We start from the raw sequence: 20204 nt of genomic DNA, 5'->3' as shown, positions 1-20204 counted from the left end.
ATTTTTTCTCTTTTTAGCGCACTTTCTCATTTATGGAAAAAATTCACTATTATTGTGCTCGCCATGTCCGTCTGTCCGTTCGTCTGTCTGTCTGTCCGTCCGTCCGTGACTTCATGTTTTCGTCGACGAGAAAAATGCGCTATCTGCATATCACTCACTACAGTGAGTATATACTGTTTCCAACTTTTTTCGCTTTTTTTTACTCACAAGAGTTCTTATCAGTTTGGACAGACTCGTAAATTTTACCTTCAAGAACATTATTGAGGAAATGCCCAGAAATTGCAGCCCGCCATGTGGCGCTAAGCAGGCGCCCTTACTGCGCAGTGCGCACTATACGCATGTTACGCCTCCACCGCATAGCATGCGTGCACGATGTCTTCTCTGTAGAATTAGATCGCAGAATTTGCTTATTTATTCAAGGTAGATTAATGAACAGAGAATGCAGTTGATTAACATTCTCAAAAAGTCGAACAATTCTTATACTCCCGGAATCAAATGCGTTCTCTGATCATTATTCGAACGTGTATAAGTGTCAAATCAGTGCACCAACTCGTAGTCTTAAAAATTACATGTTATTTTTATTGAAAATGGGTAATAAACGATTATATAATTAATTGATTAATTAAAGTGAAATTTTCATTTTCGTTCCTGGTCATCACAAGGCCCAAAGATAAAAATGTTCAATGGTTCATGAAAAATCTGTCCTGAATCTGCAAAAAAAAAGGCCGAAACAACTTGGAATTATTCATTTTAATTAAATCACTAAACCTTTTTCCCAGCACTCACACTTGAAAATTTTGACGGCTGTTACTACGACTCAGCACTCGAAGCTACTTCTCCCAGCCCGATTAATCCCGAGGATTGCCGAGCCTGGAATTTTCAGTCCTTTTCCTCTTATATTTTTGTTTCCTTTTCCTGGTATATATTTATTTTAGTTTACACGTCACGCCAATTCCTAATATTTATTTACTGGATTATACACGTCACGCTAATTCCTCATATTACTTTACTTTGCATTACACGTCACGCCAATTCTTCAAATTACTTTACTTTTGTTTACACGTCACGCAAATTCCTCATATTTATTTACCAGGTTTACACGTCACGCCAATTCCTCATATTTATTTACTAGGTTTACACGTCACGCCAATTCCTCATATTTATTTACTAGGTTTACACGCGCCCCCACGTCGCGTTAAGGGCGGGAGCGTTCTCTCTCCCACCGCCGGGTATCGGGCGCAGCGGAGGCGTTATTAACGTAGCTATTCATCGCCTCCTGTTTCAGTCGACGGTGTAAATTGAGTTAGGCTGATATGGTGAGTAATGCGGATAGAAAACGTGTCAGTAGCTCTTTCTTTAGTTATTCGATGCTTTTAGGCGACTTTTTTTTGTTGGCAGTCGAGCATTACTCGACTCGGTAACTGCATAGCTGCAGTAAAATTATACATATTTTCCTATTGCACTTATAGGTAACAATAACTTTTCAGTCGGTCTCTCTAACTTTCTGAGATAAAATATAAACTAAGCATTGCATAACCATGAACTACGCCAAGACTCCCGAAGACATAACTTTATTAATGCCAGTAAACTCGTGGCGTCACAGTACAGAAAACATATCGCCTTATAAGCGAAGTTCTGAGCGCTTACGTCCACATGTGGTAGCGCTCGAGGCTGGTCGAGCACGCGCTTTATGCGCCATAGTTGACTATAAATGACACCTCCGTTATTTTAAGGGCTTCTTTAGCCAATGTTGATGCTCTTGCCGCTGCTCTCTCGTCAATTGCGGTGTAACAAACGCAAGACACCCGCGCGTTTAACTGCCCACATGGCTGATAAAGCCATCACAAAGAAAGGCATGGGTTTATATAGGTAGTGTGACTAGGTCCAAGTAAACATTCTTATCGATAAATATATTACGGTCAGAGATAATTATCGAGAGTAAACGAAATATCGTATATATAATGAAACGAAGTACGTATCGTATTCTGTGACCTATGAAAGGAAAATTTGAGACAATTGACATTTATTCTATGCAAGGCACTAATTGAGACGACTTATACTTTCCGGTTTCCCCGTTGCTTGAAGCGAATATAGTGTTTTAACAATTACAAATATCATGAAACGCACTTCGCCACTCGGGTTACAACAGATTAATTCTGTGAAAAAAATATATATCATACAGAATTCCTCCCACAACAACGCCTGCATGGCTAGAGATCTGGACCATTATACACTCTGCGTTCATTTTGTCAGTTACATTGCAGAAATTCAAGACGGTTACATTTTAAAATATAATATCACTAAAATTTGAGACTTTAGCTCTGCGATGAATTTAAGAAGAGAGTGTGAATATATTTATATATATATTTATAAGTTAGTATCAGAAGGCAGAATAAGCTTGTTTCAACACGGGTGGTTAATGGCCAGAGAATTCGTCAATTTAAATTTTCAGGGTCGAACATTATTCTTCAGATGACATTAGTTGATCAAAATGCAGGTTCAAGGGAGTAATATCACTTTATTAACGACGTTTCGAATGTAACAACATTCATTTTCAAGTTACAGGAAGCATTGAATACAGAAATTTTGATGGAAATAAGTACATGATGCAAGTAAATAGGATACAACACGAAAATCTGGAACCATGAAAATAATTCCAAAACAATCTCAAAGCTTAAAAAATCAGGTAGTTATGAGATGAATAGATGGAGTCCAATCCGCAGAAAAGGGCTTCAGCTATCGTCGGTCGGATTATGTCGGGCCACCGCAAGATGACGATGCTGGTGGGTTCCTCTAGCGCAGTGCAAGTGACAGTCTCGTTGAGATTGACGTTGTCGAGAGTGTCACGGGGCCAATTGATTTCATCGTTGTTGTATCCTATTTACTTGTATCATGTACTTATTTCCATCAAAATTTCTGTATTCAATGCTTCCTGTAACTTGAAAATGAATGTTGTTACATTCGAAACGTCGTTAATAAAGTGATATTACTCCCTTGAACCTGCATATTGATCAACTAATGTCATCTGAAGAATATTGTTCGACCCTGAAAATTTGAATTGACGAATTCTCCGGCCATTAACCACCCGTGTTGAAACAAATATATATTTATATATATAAATAGCTAATAGCGAAGCGTCTTGCAGTTTCCGGTCTTTGGTAGGCGTGAAAAGAAGACCATCCGAACTTATAACGCCCATTTTTAATACCTGAGATTAGTTATTCGCCATAGTTATTAATATTTTCTATTTATTATTGAAACATATTAACGTGGATGGCAAGTCTGAAGAAAATTAGATACAACAGCTCAAGCTTCAATTTTATTGCGTGAATCACAAATCAAATTTACAATTTATATAGATATTTTTAGATCTCACTTCCGATTTTCAAGCGCCTCGAGCGACGTGAAAAAAGTCTCTGAAAAAAGTGAAACATCACAATTTTCGGAAATAATATGACAATTTCTTTACATTTTTCATTGTAACGAGAGTTCCATCAATAACATGCAAAATAACTCACTTATTCTAAAAATATATATGCGCATCATAAAGAGTATGGAAGTATTCAACGTAAGATATTTATAATAGATTAACGAATCTTACGAAGAATATATTGCGTTAAATGAATCCAGAAGCATAGGAGCCCAGGATGCTTAGAAAAATGTTCATAGATCCGTAGTGAAATTGTAACATGCTGGAATGATAATATGTCTGTCTAACTTAGGGGAAAAAAGAAGACAAAATTTATACAAAAAAAAAACGTTAAAAAAATTGAACGATCCGGTAAAATATGTTTATTGCAGCAAATATCCACATTCAGTCGAAACATTTGTTTGAATCGCATACAAGCAATTTCAAAATTTTATTTCGACTGCATAAATTGAAAGAGTATATCATAACAGCTTTGCTCAGAACACGTACCAGATTGTGGCTGCCTTTAAAAACGAATTAAAATTTGTTTGAAGTGTAGGAGAGAAGTTTGAAAATGTTATTTTCGCAGCATAAATGCAAAATTCAAAGCCGGTTTTTCCTTGAACATTTGGCCGATTGTGGCTGCCATAGAGATAAATCAACATTTTTTGAAGCGAGTCATAGAAGTTGGACAATTTCGTTTCCCCTGCCTGCATAAAAGGACAGTACAAAGACGGCTTTGCTCAGAACATGTGGCAGAAGTTAGCCGCTTTGAAGACAAAGACCGCGATGTAGATGAGCATAAAGGCTCGGTCCAGTACGGCGGCGAAGAGCATCCAGTCGGCGTGCTTGCCGTCGGCAGGGACAGCGTCGGGGTGGTCGGCGGTCATGGAAACCTCCTCTCCCTTCACGGACTTCGGGAAGGACCCCGGATACGAACTCTCAACGGACTGAGCAAAAGTTACAATGCGTTCAAAAATGCAACATTATATCTAAAATATATAATATATTATTGTGAAAAAATCGTACAGTTAGGCAGCATCAGAAGTTAAAATGTCCCGTACCAGGAAAAAGATTAGTGTTTTCAAAGCTAATCCAGGAGATCGAAAATACGTGTATGACTGCGAAAAAGTCGTGATGGTAGAAGGCATCAGAGGACGTCTAAAAACCCAACGAAATGTTATTACTTGAACTTGAGAGCTTTATAGGAAAACTGTAGACAAATTATCCACGGCTGCAGTTATATGGAAAAAATCATTAGTTATAGACGCTTTAAAAATTGTGCGAACGTCATTTAAGAATCAACATGTATCTTCATCTGTCAGATGCATCATCAAAAAGACGAATAATGTTAATATTATATATCAGGTATAATTAATGTTCTTAAGATATTTTAATTCACGAACAATTAGTTGGTTTAGTTTCTGCTCGGTCATTGAAGGGAAATCACATATTTACCAGTTTTCTGTAGCCCGGCAGACAGAGGATGTACGACAACATGGACGAAAGCCTACGCAGGGGTGCCGGCAGGCGCGTGCCGTGCGGGGCTCGGATCATTCGCAGCATGAAGGCAGTTTGGATGAGGAACAGCAGCGTCAACGCGAACTGACCGTTCATCAAATCCACTGTAAAAAGAAAAATATTCTTTAAATAATCCTAATAATCCTACAATATTTCCCTCAAAGTCCTGCTAAATCAGTCTAAATTCATCTCCAAAAATGAGTTGGAAGCATAATTTTTAAGGTGTACTATAGCTGAATGCATTTGTTATGAAATACGGCCAACCCCCAAAACGTTCTGGATAAAATAAAAAACTGCATGAGAAACCATCTAGAACAAAGGCTGATGTCTTAGGTGCAGAAATTTTGATTGGAATAATATCATTCTTTCTATTTGTCAGAGGGATGAACAAATTTGCCTGAATGTAAAGTGATGCTGATGAGCGGCACATTTTTTTAAAATTATCTAACGGCGATGGCTGATGTGGCAAAGGTCTTGTGCGCCAGACTTTGGTTTATGGTAATAAAGCAATATTCCAGAATTGTAACTTACATACAAGAGGTGATGATGCCGGAGACTTGTGTGCCAGACTCCCGATGTAGGTAATGAACTGCAGCTGCAGGATGAACAGCAGCAGCCCGGCCACGAGTCTGGCGTGCGACAGGATCAGCAGCGGCGGCATCAAGCCAGTCGCGACGGTCAACACTGCGGTCACAAATTCAAATTCATTACTAAAGTTTTTATTTAGATTCACCAAGAAGAAATTCAATGTATTGTGTAAGCTTCAAAGTAGATAAGATAATCTGTAATGAATACAGTTAAAATCATACATATAAATTTGAAAATAACGCTTCTGTATAAACAATTTTACCGAAACTAATGAGTTTATTTTTCCTTAACCCTCTACCGCTGTATGTCACTCTCCGGTAACATAACTTTCGACTTAAATTATACGTAAACTGTCGAGTGTAGCAACCTGAGGACGTTTGTACGCAACAGAGAACATTTTAAAGTTGTCTGTTGTCGTACGTGGTGCCAACCATCAGTGCAAGTCATTTTGCGCTCACAAGAACGTATCCTTTTTGGGTAGGCTTGTGTGATAGTATTGCCTCTTTTACTCGTGTCAGGCGGTAGAGGATAAATCATTATTACAGTTTATTGGTGTCGCCTCATCTTATTAAGCGAAAATATCTTCCGAAATGTAAACCAAAATTTATCCCCCAAAACACAATAAGATGCTTCCTTGCTAACAGAAATTTCTTACCAAGAGCGACAGTTTTGATGGTCCAAGCGAGCGAGGGAGCGTCGCGCCGTATGATCAGCGACAGCGTCAGGTCGACGTAGTCTTCAGGGCAGCACGGGTACTTCTTAGCGTGGCGCGCCACGGTGCTGTCAAGCACCTCCCACGACTGTCGTGATACGAAGTTGCCTTCCTTCGTTCGTGTCGTGATTTCGAACTGTTTACAAATAAAAATTTATGTTTCCTTCGTATCCGCAGCATGTACGTCTCTTTGTAGGCCTAAAAATTTTGTAGGCCACGCTCTGTAGGCCTAAAAACAAACAAAAATGCTTAAGTAAAGAAACTAAATTTTGCGTCTGATGTCGTTTGAAGAAGATATGGAGTGAAATTAACAATTTGTGTGTGCAAGATACAATATCCAATTGGTTTCAAAACAAATATGGTGTGACAACTCCTTGCCTCCACTCCTCCATAATCGATCTTTTATAAAAATAATATATTTAAATCACAATAAAACAACGGAAAGTTATAAGAACTAGCAAATTATCAAGGTGGATTTGGGCAAATGGATTCGTACGTTTTTCCTAAATGTTCTGACGAACAGTAATGTGATGAGCGGAAAATACAAAGATAAATTTTAAATAACAATGAATGTTACTTAAATTTAACTATTGTCGTTGAAATACTACATGGAATTGAACCAAATTGCGAATTATTCTTTAAAAGGTAGCTAAGAACAAACTCTAAGTAGAAACCCAAGTAATATAGGAAGCAAGAACCACTTCGGAAAGATGCATAACTTCCACAGTGCTGTGATAAGGAACCTTTTTTTTATTTGAAAAATATAGTTTTAGTACATTATGAGCAACAAATGATGAACGAGATAATTTGTAATAGTTTATATGTAGACAAAGAGAGAAATTACATAGGTTGAAAGTGAATTTACTTATATTACATATGTACAGTAACATTTGCGTTCTTGGGCAACATTATCGGTAGAAGAATGTCTTCAACAAGAGTTTTTAGCTTTACGCACAAGTTTCCGAATAAACTTTGGCAATTTAGTGTTAATAAAATTCCTCTAGACTTACAAAAAAGACGCGTAGTGAGTTAGCTAATTATAGTTCAATGGATATTCAGTTGGAACCAAAGATTTAGCGAATCAAAATGGTCGAGAAAAGCTGGAGTGAAGAGTATCCTAAAATTATATAAATTGACAAAAAGCAACAATTAAATAAAAACGAATTTTTAGAAGAATATAAACTCAAGTGAATGTTAATAAGGATCTAGACATAATTCTAAAACTGATAAAAGTCAGAATATTGTTTTAGTTCCACCAAAAAAACCCTGAAAATCACAAAAAATCATTTACAATTCACGCCTAAAGCTCAAATACAAACAAACATCAATAAAGCGAGCCACCTCTGTTCAACAACAACAAATTAAATAAGCAAATTATTGAAAACCCCGGAGAGTAAATCAACAACAATAAATTACTTCCCTCAAAAAAAGCGTTAATAAGCTTATAATAACTTTTGAAAGTACCTCCACCTTTGGCTGGTCATCCTTGGGCCTGAGGTCGATCCTGAGGCCCGAGTAGACCCAGGAGCCTATCTTGGCCGAGCAGTTGTGGACGTCAACGGGCCAGTACGTCATGTCCAACTCGCATGCCACGGGCAACGTCACTTGGGGGACGTGCAAGATTTTGCCATCGGGGAACGCGAGCACCAGACATTCTTCATTAGTTTGCGTGCCGCGGAGAAGGGCTCTTAAATACAAAGATTCATCAGATTTTATTACGACTACTGAAGAGTCCAAATATAGTTTGTTTATTAATACAAGATCGTAAAACGGTAGGATGTTTCAACCGCGCTCAAAATTATTCAGATAGCTATACAAAGAATAGATTTGACCATCATAGTGTAACGGAATCTCATAATGAAACGGAATGCTGTTCCTGTATAATGAAACGGAAAATAAATGAAAACAAGGTGCGCTAATATTTTACAAGTATCAGGTAAAATTTTTACTTAGTTGCTATTTACCTGTTGTAGAGTTTCAGGTCCGGCCTCCACACATCGTCAGGCCGGAAGGCGATGCGGTCCACGTCAGGAAATTGCGCCACGTCCCACGTGAGTCGAGGGTCAGCCCATTCCTGTTCGCATGCAGTGTGAATTAACATAACATAACATAATTAAAATAACAAAACATAGTGATCTCGGCGCTGAAGTGTAGGCCTGATGTGACCTGTCGCCAATTCTTTTCCTTTTCGTGCTTTGTTCACAGAAGATCTAAAATCGTGTCATTTGACCGTATCTTTTCACGACTGACGATAGTTTGAAATAGCTACTCGACTTCCACCGGGTTGAGAGTATTTACTCGAGAGAAATTACTTACTAATGCTTGAGTAACTTCCAGAATTATTGAAGGAAACCAGATTATTGGTGAACTAGCCATCAACTGTGTGCATGTTAACATTTCAGTCATAACAAGTAATTTTCTATGTAATTACCGCTCGCTGTTCACACAGGAACGAAACATGCTTATAAGCCCATTCATGTCGGCGCTATAATGGACCCGCTAATGGTAATCGCGTAAACTCATGTTGATTACGTTAAGCGAATCTACTATTAATAATCTGATGCATATTCAAATAGATTAATTCTAAGGTAATAATATTGAACAAATAGATGAATTGTGGTAAATAATCATGTTTTTCTTCGTCATTAAATTTAATGCATAAGTAAACTAAGAAGATACTCTTTGCAATCAAAAAGTAATCATTGTCAAATACCAGCAGTCGTGTCAATCAACATATGCAGCCCTCATCAATAATTTAGTATGGAAAGTATTAGAACCACACACTTTAAAAGCAATTTGATAAGGATTGGGCATGCATTGATGTCGACCAAACAATATTCAAATTCATCTATCCTCATCCATGCTATCATCATGCAATATATGACATTGATTTATTAAATTGCGAATTCGAAACATTTCGTGTTCGATGCTTGGAACTTCAAAGCTTACAGATCTAGACATGAATTCTCCCTTGAATATATCGAATGACAGGCCATCATTTGTTTGAAGGTAAATTTCTTGACGATTTGACTCACCATTGCAATCCACGCATCGAGGATCATGGCATTCTCCTTTGAATCCTGAAAAAATACAAACATACTGATTGAGAAATGCAAATTCAGAGTCAAACTATATCACTGAAATAAAGCAGTAACCGCTCTATTTAGTTAGTTTTCTTCACATCTCAGCAGCAAGAGGTTTTCTGCGAATCAGGGGGGACTTGATTATACAAAGGTATTCGACCTTCATATTAATAACCAATAACAACTTTATTATTGATTGAGAAGCTCGAATGTTCACCAATATATAACATTTACCAATATAAAAACAAGGAAGATATCATAAACTAAGATTGAAATTACAAATTCTGAAGTAAAACTAAAAACAAACCAGTCACTTCTAAAGGAACTTTATTTCCTCTGTCATTTTCGTGTAACTTTGTCCATCTTTTTTTATTTTTTGAACTGCTCTCATTTGTGAAGATTAAAAATAATTATTAGTATTTCTATTTTAATTTATTCCTACCACGTCGATGTCCAGAATAGTGAAGCGCGCAGTAACGTTGGTAAGTTGGTTGGGCAAGGAATACTTGTCATAGTTCTCCATGAGCTGCTTTCTGACGATCTCTTCGTTGGAGCCCTCAACCACCACGGAGTCTGCACGCAACATTAAACATATACAATCATATTATTATATATTATTATATTATATTATATCATATTATATTATATTATATTATATTATATTATATTATAAATAATTTATAATATCAATGGAAACTCATAAAGAAAAATAATAACATAACAGAGCTCACATACAATGGTTTTGTTGTATTTATATGAGAGAAGACTTGTATGATACTTGTACACGAGAATAAATTTGACGATGGAGATACGAGTTGTAGAACGCTATGTGTAGATGTTTAGGCGCCCTACGTGTACAACGCAAAACATGGAGTAGCCATTTTGCTCGAACGCATCTCAGGAAAACAAATGCGTTGAAGATAATTATATTTACAATATATAGTCTATATAGAGTACTTTGAGCCGACGATAATAGATAAGGAAGCAAGCAATAATTCGATATCAACTCACTGCGCGGTTTATTCGGCTATCCATTTAAAAGAACAGCACTCATAGTTTGCTGCGAATTGAGGCTTAAGTGCATCACAAAGAGCAGATTGATGCAGCTGCACTTCACGATGGGAGTCAATGCAGCCCTAGATTGCCGTGACCGCCAGTAGCCAATAAGCGGATGTTGTAAGAGTGCGAACGTCCTCTCATACGTTGCGTAGCTGAGCCCCAGCATGAGCTGCATTGAGTTACACTCGAAAAAATAAGAGGGTCATAATGTCCAAAAATTGACACACTTACTGCGCGTAGCACTCTTGTGCTGGGCCAAACAGGGTCAGGATTACCCACAAGAGGCCAATGGATGTTACTTGGACGAAGTCTCTATCAGTTCTATGAGTGTAACATATATCACACCGGCAACCTTGCATGCATTCAGTGCAGCTGCTCAATGAATAATATGGGTTGTATTATGTGTCTATTTTTTCGTTTGTATAAATAAAATTTGTTGAATGACTTGCATCTTTCAGCTTGTTTATTTTAAAAGTTGCATGACTTGCATCTCAAGCGATGTTTCGATCGTCCCCTTAGCATTATGCAAGTCATCTTTACTAGCTTAAATTTTGGATGCATCGCCGTGTCAAGCTAAATATTTTTATGTAAATTTTCACCACATACACAGTCCATGTATGGATTTTTCAAGAACCATTATTTTCATGGGGATTTGAATTTAATAAACGTATCGTATTCACAAGCGTAAGATTCAGTTTTTGAATCTATTCATCAATCACATACAAACTATGTTCTTTGGATTGTAATCCTCGAAACAAAGAATATCCTACTTTATTTTCAGCTTCTTTATCATCAACTAAGATCAAAACGGTGGCGTCTTTTTTTGCGTTGGAGCAAACAGTGAAATTTCTTCAATCGGCCAAGTAAGCATGCCTGACGGTGTTGCTATAGCAAACAATTCAAGAAAGCTCATTTCGCCTCGAGATCTTCCCACGAATATCAACAGATCGCACTCCGCAACACACGCTGTATTACGGAGATCTGTGTGCCGTGGCTCTTGTGAATGCATGCACTGCAAACTGAAGTTTTGTGGAAGAATTGGAACAAAGGCGGCATTCTGGCTTGGCCTAACTTGCATTGCAAGTGAGCATACAGAAAAAGTAATTTAACTAATGGAAATATAATTTGCTTGAAATACAACATCTATCATGATAAGTGATATGAACTTAAAGTACCGAATAACTTTATCATTTTTCAAATGACGTGAAGAATTCATTCATTGTAAAATTTTAATAAGTGAATTAGGTGAGTGAAGTAGTGGCCGAATTCAGTTGATATAGGTTGTTCCTTGAATCAACCTTCAGATGATGGTCAAATCAGCAGGGTTTTTCTTATCAACGATAGACTTTGTCCTCGAATAATCCCTGACATGAACGACTAACCAGCTTGAAACCATTGGTAAACGACCGAGACTTCAACTAAAATTCGACGCGGGCCTGAGGCCAACATCAGTTAAGTTCTTAGAGTAAACATTTAAGAAGACAGAACAAAGGAAGTTGACAGTACAAAGGTTCTGAAATGACACGAGTAGCATTGTGCTGTGCGGCATCGGTGACGAAGAAATAGGATTGATCGAAAGGAGCCATGTTTGATCAGATGCTTGACGCGATGTTTGACCCGATTCTTGACGCGATGTTTGACCCGATGCTTGACGCGATGTTTGATCAGATGCTTGACGCGATGCTGGATTTGATGCTTGGCTCTATATATGATTGATGCAGCGCATCAAAATATTGACTAAAAATGGGATTTCAGATCTAATAATTAGCCATCGTGGATTCATTAAATCTACTGAATTTATTACTATCCAACGTTAACATTTTTGCAGTTTAATCCGTTTTTTCTTAGAAAGTAAGATTGTAATTTGTAATCAAGAACTTTGCGCAAAAATGTAAGAGAAAATTCAGATGATAAAATTTTTTTATGCGAAAAACCTTTGTAATCCTGATTGTAATCCTGATGGTTGAAGAGAAGAAAAAAATGTGTGAAAATGAAGTCTGGTCGAGGGAAAGAAAAAAACTTCTTCCGAAAAAATTCCTTCTTCTTACATTTGTAAATTCTTTTGCAAAAGCCTGGCTTCAATCGCCAACTGAAATTTTGCGCCCGCAAACTGAAAATTGGATTTCACAGGCATCACTGGGAAATCTCGTTTGCATCTCAACGGTCACGTACAGGGAAATCTCGAACACTTCTAGGTTTCTAGTTCGGTATATTTTCAAAACTTAAAAAAAATCTTCCTTTGCCGATCAAACATTTGTTTGCGGCGCGACTGCACCCTGGGACTGATCTTGAGTTCAGAGCAAAGGTCAACTCAAATACGAAGTGATGGCAATGTGAGCAGAAACATCAAATATTATTTTGTAAGACGTATTTCTTCCTACGTTACAGTTGAGTTGCTATACAAAAATGTCCTTACAATAGCAAATAAAAGCCATTCGGTTACTGGATGGGACTCTGAAAGATAAATTTCGTTTTCGCTTATCTACTGGCGTATATCGTGAGCTATGTAACTCATCAGTGATTTTTGTTATAATTTTCATTCAATCTTTTGACGCAAATTGTTGCATTCTTTCTCTATGCTGCGATAATACTTTTCCTTGCACATTCGTAGCTTTGTAAAAATAAGTCGGAACTAAACAAACATGACAGGAACAACTCGTTTTATCAACTGGAATTGCAGTTAAAGTGTTCTTAAATGTTTAGTTCAGCACACCACAGGAGCAGTGGGCGCTTAGCAATGCATTTATAGCAGCTCGTTTGTGTCTAATAGCTTCAGCAATGGACTGTTGCTCCTCGAAAATAAAAGCCGGATTAGACCCGGCCGCCCCTGGGCCTTCCTTAGGCCGCCTATAAAATGCCTGTGACATTTCAAGGAAATTAGCTTGTCCGGACCTTCAGAAGTACGAAAACGCTTTTGATCCTTGCCAGGCATAGCTGAATGCTGCTCTATTTATTAATTACCCTAAACAAGGTTGTTATTGAGTTGTGTTGTTGGCCATGCTGGAACCAGTAGGAGTCCGGCTTCTTTGTCATGTTTTGGAAATCTAGTAAAAGAGATAATAATTCACACATAATCTCGTTGAGGGTGGTTTCTCTATTTTGATTGAAGTTTTGAAATAAGAGTGTCTTAATTTTTTCCTAAAAATCAACTGCAGTGAAATCTTTTTGCAGTTTTGAGCCAAACGAATAAGATTAATTTCATATAAGTCTTAAGCGTTAGATAAATTTCTGTCATTTTTTCATTACCATCATGCCAGCAGAGAGCAGAAGATTTATTCTTTTCTTATCAGCGATGTAAATTGGCAAGGAAGAAGCCCATATCAACGCCCCTCATTTGGTCCATAATAGGTGTATCTTTTTAGGTGATAGATCGGCTCGAGTTACACCCTCCGAAAACCTGTTCTTCTCTAAAACATTGACGCGAGTGAACCCAAAGCTCGGCCAACCTTTCTTGGAAGCTTTCGGAAGTTGCCAAAATCTCCGACGGAGTCGAGCGGGATTGTGATAAAATTCTGGGCCGTCAGTTGCGATGCCATTACGGGCCTTGACGCCTGACGTGCTAGCCCCAATCTAGAGCCCTGGCGGTTTGCGTAGGCGGCTGCCTGCATACCCAATTTTTTTTCTCGAGATTTACCTTATTATGTAGATTATAGAAGAAATTGATAGTTATTTTGTATCTTCTTCCGCATATGTATTCCGTCGTAACTGTATCGACCTTCATTAATGAGGGACTATCGCCTGAACCATTTTGGATCCATGTACGCCGATTGCATGGGTAACTGGATCGTAAAATGAACGTCTCTATTCGACTATCTTTTAACGGTGTGATCGGAGAAGAAATAAACAAGCTTGACGCGTAAACGATCAATTCGACGTGTTTTACAGCTCGTTGGAAAGGCTTTAGCGTCGCAAGACCGACCGATAAGTGCCTGGCCGCTGTGGGTAAATACTACCGCAATTTAACTTGGAAGCTGCGACCGCCCAACTCTGAGTAAATCTGGCTTACTTTTTGGTAGAATTAATCGCTTTCTTTCTTTTTGACTATAATTTATTTATAATTAGATGTTTTAGGAAAAACACACATTCTGTTGACCAATGACAGTCAGAGGTTTAGAGTCTATTAGAAATTAACTGGGTTGATCAAAAAAATTAAAAATCAAATCAAATTTTGATCAAAAAGTTGATCAAAAAATTTCCTTTCAATAGTTATCCCTTAAGAACATGATCGAAAACTCTACATTAAACATATTTTACAATAAATTTGATAGCACACGATTTCTTGCTCTAACAACCAGCTGACTGAATCTAACATAAAGTTTACAAACCTTCAGAGTATGTTGAGCGAGGTAACTCATATCATACTTACGGACGATGGCTACGAATATGAAACAGAATGCAGCCCGCATAATGCAGAGTCGGCACGATGATCTGGAAAAAACATAAAATATTCATCTTTAGCATCATTGATAGGCAGTTGCGTGCAATTGTTTTGAGCTTCAAGTATCAAATAAAAATCATTTTATTTATCCAAACAATTTTAATCTGGAGACCGTCTCAAATTTCTGTCAAACGAGGAGCGAAATTGAGGGCAAAAACTTTTCAGAATTATGAAGAAATTACTTAAATTTACAGACATGATTATTAGTGTAAATTTTGTAGTTTTATGATATATTGAGGTTGCATTGAAAAAAAATTCATTCCTACTCATGCAAGCAAGAAAATAAATATATTTCTCTTTTACTTTCTGGGGGCAATTCATGGAACTCCGAGGAAAGAATAAATAAATATTTTTTGATAGACTGAAATTGTCGCTAAATGAAAATTGTTTTTGAATGGCACCAAAATTTTACATATCATTTCAAAACATCGCAGTAAAAAGACTAACTAAAGACGTTCATAAATCAAGAATTTTAGTCTCTCATGTATGCAGCCTCTTCCTGAAAGATTGTCTAAATTTTTGTCAAATAATTTTTGGAAACTTCACGTTCAAATTACGAAAACCTCATTTTCGCTCTTCCTCGTACTTCTGTAAAATGTATGAGTGGCTGAAAAAGTGCGGACAATAAACTTGTAACCGCTCAGGCACCGTACATTTTGCATAGTACACATCTGCTAAATTGTGCTTGAACTTGTAACAACAAATCCATCTAGTGCAACGATGACCCTGGAGGATAATCATGAAAGCAAATGTTGAAACCTTCTTTATTCCTGCCAGAACTGTCATTTATTTATCGTCGGGCCAGCTAGGAGGCATGTAGATGATGTATACCAAAATTAAACATGTTGTTCACCGTGTTGCTCACGCAGGAATTTTATGTTAGATTTGCAAAGTAAACTACAAAGCAAATGCAAATTATGCTTTAATTCTTCCGAAATTTTGTTTTACGAATATTACAGATGATAATTACAACATGATAATTTAATATTGATTTTTAACCTTTGTTTAATATTTCTGCTGGTAATCGAATGAAATGTTTGCACGTGCTAACTGTAAAAACATTTTACAAGAACATTCTCTACTAAAAAAGCGAGCGGTGGCATTCACCTTGACTTCTATTGATAGAACTGGAAAATGTGCCCTGTATTTCCTTAGTTGCAGAGTTACAGGGAATATTGGTCCGTCTAAGCCAAGAAATGACTAGGACGATTTCTGCAGCCCGATACGGCCGAGCAAATATTGAGGTTTGCAGTCCGGCTAACCCGGCCAATGGATGAGAGGATTGCGCTCCTCTATAGAGCGGCTATAGCGGACTTCAGCCTTGGTGCACGTCTATAGGATATTGCCTATACACTTATAAGCTATTGCCACACTCATAGGCTATTGCCTATACCGTCACTGACTTGTAGGATATGGCCTATAGACTAAGAGGTTACTGCGTTTGAACGTTTTTGAACGTTCAATTTTGTTTGAATAGCAGCAATTTTGAAAAATTGAACGTAGTTTTTACACTGTTGCAGTGGACATCGCAATAATAAACAAAAGAAAGTACGTTCGTTTCAATCAGCGTACCTCACTTTAATGACCAACTGCAGTAAATCAGCTAAATATCTAAAGCTAGTTTGATTGAAGACCAGAGCATGCTTTTTGTTAACTATCTTCTTGTTCTTCTTTTCAATGAATTTCAATTCTGTTCAATGCTCTGGTCTTCAATCAAACTTGCATAAAAGAGAAGCTTCTGCCGAACTACACCAATATCTAAAGCTGTATACAAATCAAAATTTAAATGTTCATTTTGGTTCTCTGTTCGGCATATGAAAAGTTCTAGGACACAAAAATATTCTGTAAAACATTTACCCATTTTTATGCCAATTGCACCAAGTCTATTTATTTTATCTGGAAGGGCAATCTCGTTTAAAATGTGTTACGTACTTAGCAGTTCAAATTGGTTGTTCGCTCTTTGAGTCAGAAGTTAAAAGTGAGTCTACCTCCCTGATCTCTTTAGCTCTCGTGTAGCAGGTTCAACATCTCGTTCCAGCAAAACCTACACGCTTCAACCCAGGTTGTGCCAGCAATCTCATCTGAATTCGAAGCAGCTTAGTGCTTGTTGGCGTGATTTACGTAGAAGAAGAGCAGGCCAGGGGTTACGCTGGTAGTGCGTTACCTGCAATTGCTTATGAAATTTATGGGCTAGCAAAGAAATGAATTGCCTCTTCTTAGAAGGGAACGCGTTTAAATAAAATGCGTATGGGCAGGTGAACTGTTTTGGTGATGGGGTGACTCATTCTTTTTTACTATAATTGAAGGTGAATAAATTACTTTTTTTAATATAACCACACATTGGAGTGATTGTTGAAGTACACTAGAACATCATAATATATATTTACTAGAGCCTAATGAGGAAGATCCACTAGAATATCAAACTAAACATGCACTAGAACACCGTGCTACAGATGCACTAGAATATAAATTAAGTCATGTACAAGTGAGTATGTAGTTCCGAAGCTACATAAATAGGACTGCATAGTGTTAGAAATAACTCATGTAACTACACGTAGCACTTGAGTTATATACGAACACAGTCGTTGTGCATGATGTCGTGAGTCAGGTTTGGTATATTAGTCCAATAATTCATACATTGTATGAGGTTTTTATATATGGATTGTAAATTGCAGGTCTCTTTTAGTTTAGTATTAAATTTTAAATAAAATCGTTAAAAAATACCATGTCAATTCTGGTTTAAAATAGAAGGAAGCTAACTATGCACGGCCTGCCAAGGGTCGGACATGTCTGGTCAGGAATTCTAATAAGGAAGCTGGTGGCAAAAAGCGGCTGTTGATTAGGCCGACTCCACCCAAGATCGGTACGCCCTCTGCAGGCTGCCCGGCAACTCGTCAAAAAAACTCACTACTCTACACTCTCATGCTCAAAAATCAGGGGCCATACTTTGAAAACTCGCTAAGTGAACGTAAGTACTTACGCTCTATTTTATTGTCTATAAGTGGTGGATTTTGCCTGAAAGGCCGTCAATATTTGGCTGATGAACTTACGATCTCTTAACTTTATTTGAAAGATATAGGCCCAGGCCTATATATGATCGTAAGTTGGTCGGTGGTCGTAACCAAATGCGCAGTCACATAAGGTAGCGTTACAAGACGAGGCTCTTGAATCTGGTGCTTGGCGTTCGTAATTGGCGGTTACGAATACAGTGAATGGTGTCGATACTCAAACGATTCATGATCCTTTCAATAAAAGTGAGTATCTGATTCAAGATAATCCAAACCAACACCGATGACGTACGGTATTCGCTCCAAGTATAACACTCTTGACAATCATCAACGAGATCTAATAGTAATAGTAATGATAATATTCGCTGCGATGGAGTTGAAGTCAGAATTGGCAATCATAGAAGTTTGTTGAACGGCGTAACTGCATGAAATCCTGTATTCTAAATCGCACTATCGTGATTCACTTCTTCAGTCAGTCATAAAAATTGCAAACTGTTATACACATATTGTACATATTTATAATATAAAAACCAAATTAAATATCTTACAAATATTTTTTTATATTTTTATTTTATTCTATTTTAATTATATTTTTATATTTTATTTTCAAACTAATAATATTATATTATATTAAAAAAATATTATTAGTTCGGCCAGCTACATAAGAAGGGATAAATTAAAGTCTGGAGATGGAGGAGGTTGTGCTAGCCCAGAGATACAGTCCGTCCCAGTCAAAATTAGAAGCAGTGTAGGAGCTGGGCCGGCGCTGAACCAAGAGCACGATAGAAGCATGAGGGAAGCAGGAATCCAGCAAGGATGTCCGCTTATTAAGGTGTTCAAAACGTTCTGCGTAAGGCCTTATTTGGGCGCTGGCGCTCGGCTGCAACGAATCAGTCCTGCCGGGCTCCGGCTCACTTACAGCCGACACGCCCCAATCGCTGCCCTATACCTGCTATCTTTAGGCTTACTTCATTTTCTTTCGGGGATAACTAAAGAATTCTGTCCACGCAATTAAACGTTTATTATTAATTTTTAACACATTTACATCACCTATGCAAAAAAAGATGGATAGGCAGAAACGCCGCTTAGAGTATGATATGCTAAAGGCTTTATCATTCATACTCTCAATAATAATAAATAACACATTTATGAACATTATTCTATATTCTGGTACAACTATTTCTGACAAAAACTCAGCAACATGCTAAGACACTGAATATACACACATCAATAATGCAAAGGACATAGCAAAGCGTAAAAATAGGATAAACATAAATAATGCAGAAGTCTTCAATCATAAGTCATATAAACGAGATTAAACGATGGGTTATCTCCTTCCTTAACCACAAAATTCACAAATTCCCATTAACCGAAGTAGTGAAAATCATATTATATTTCGATGCAAGAAAGGAAGATTCTTCCATTCAAATCGAAACGTATACGAGGAACTAATATCAACCTAAGTTCAGCGTTACCTCACCCGTCCTATCTGTTAAGGTAATACGTTTCAACAGCTTCAAATTAATTTCTGAATCAAGATAAGAATGGGCTATGGCCGATTTTCATTTGGCATTTTTATCAACACATTAATTGTAAATCGAGAAATCCTCATAAAAATCAATGAGGCGTTGATTAAAAAACACATTTGATAAAATAAATATATAAATTTGATGGTCAAATTCATACTCGATTATTAATCTAATACCAAAGAATACAGCATGAGCTATCACGTTTACTAGACACTACATTCAACAAACGAGAAGAACAGATGCAAGCCACTTCATCTCGACATTGGAAATTTTTTTTAAAATACGAAATACAGGTATTTACAACAGCTGAGTGCTATTTCACCGATTTAAAATTTATCATTATCTTGCACCACGTGCCAGCAATGCGTAATTGGATACCATTTAATTATTTCCGGCTTGGTGACGAGACGACACTTCTGAACAATATATTTCAAACCATGCCAGCAATTTGTAATTGAATACAATGCAATTTATCAACAGAACTACAATTCTACAGTCACCGTATGCCAACTAGGCCCCGTAGTTTTCAAAATAAACCAACATTTTTCATACATGTTCATGATGTTCTTCAAGGTATCGTCTATTCATGGTTGCGATAATGCTGTCAGTGTTGTACGAGGTTGTCACGCATGCACGCACAGCGGTGCCTCTGGAGGCAGACGTAGAAGAGTAGCCACAGGGAAGGGGTGGTTGATGAGTTCGACGCCAGTTAGGTCGCCCGAGCTTCCACGGGGCTATCTCACCGAGAAGAGGAGGGCCGTTGGGGAGGAAAGGCAGGCCCAGATTATCCACAGTTGTGTTGTCAAAGAGGCCTGCAAGACAGAAACACTGATAAAAATAAGCAACAATATAGCAAG

General features: G+C 37.5%; 1 protein-coding gene across 2 annotated transcripts in view; it reads right to left on the bottom strand.

Annotated features, from left to right (window-relative positions):
• Window positions 1–3306: 3306 nt before the first annotated feature.
• LOC108673261 (neuronal acetylcholine receptor subunit alpha-4) overlaps window positions 3307–20204 on the bottom strand; it is a 28470-nt gene continuing 11572 nt past the window's right edge. Inside the window, exons 2-10 of one of the 2 annotated variants that reach the window (XM_018161062.2) lie at window positions 14739–14800; window positions 9756–9886; window positions 9266–9310; window positions 8195–8304; window positions 7695–7917; window positions 6174–6366; window positions 5462–5614; window positions 4868–5034; window positions 3307–4359 (exon numbers count right to left, since the gene is read on the bottom strand). In XM_018161062.2, coding sequence (XP_018016551.1) covers window positions 4153–4359; window positions 4868–5034; window positions 5462–5614; window positions 6174–6366; window positions 7695–7917; window positions 8195–8304; window positions 9266–9310; window positions 9756–9886; window positions 14739–14778 — 1269 coding nt within the window. In that variant the 5' untranslated portion in view covers window positions 14779–14800 and the 3' untranslated portion in view covers window positions 3307–4152. The remainder of the gene's footprint in view (window positions 4360–4867; window positions 5035–5461; window positions 5615–6173; window positions 6367–7694; window positions 7918–8194; window positions 8305–9265; window positions 9311–9755; window positions 9887–14738; window positions 14801–20204) is intronic. The other variant, XM_047884859.1, reaches the window with a different exon arrangement.

The sequence above is a fragment of the Hyalella azteca genome, unplaced genomic scaffold, assembly GCF_000764305.2.
Source record: "Hyalella azteca isolate HAZT.00-mixed unplaced genomic scaffold, Hazt_2.0.2 contig16338, whole genome shotgun sequence".
In the NCBI taxonomy this organism is placed as follows: Eukaryota; Metazoa; Arthropoda; class Malacostraca; order Amphipoda; family Hyalellidae; genus Hyalella; species Hyalella azteca.
This window is presented reverse-complemented; position numbering and strand designations above follow the sequence as displayed.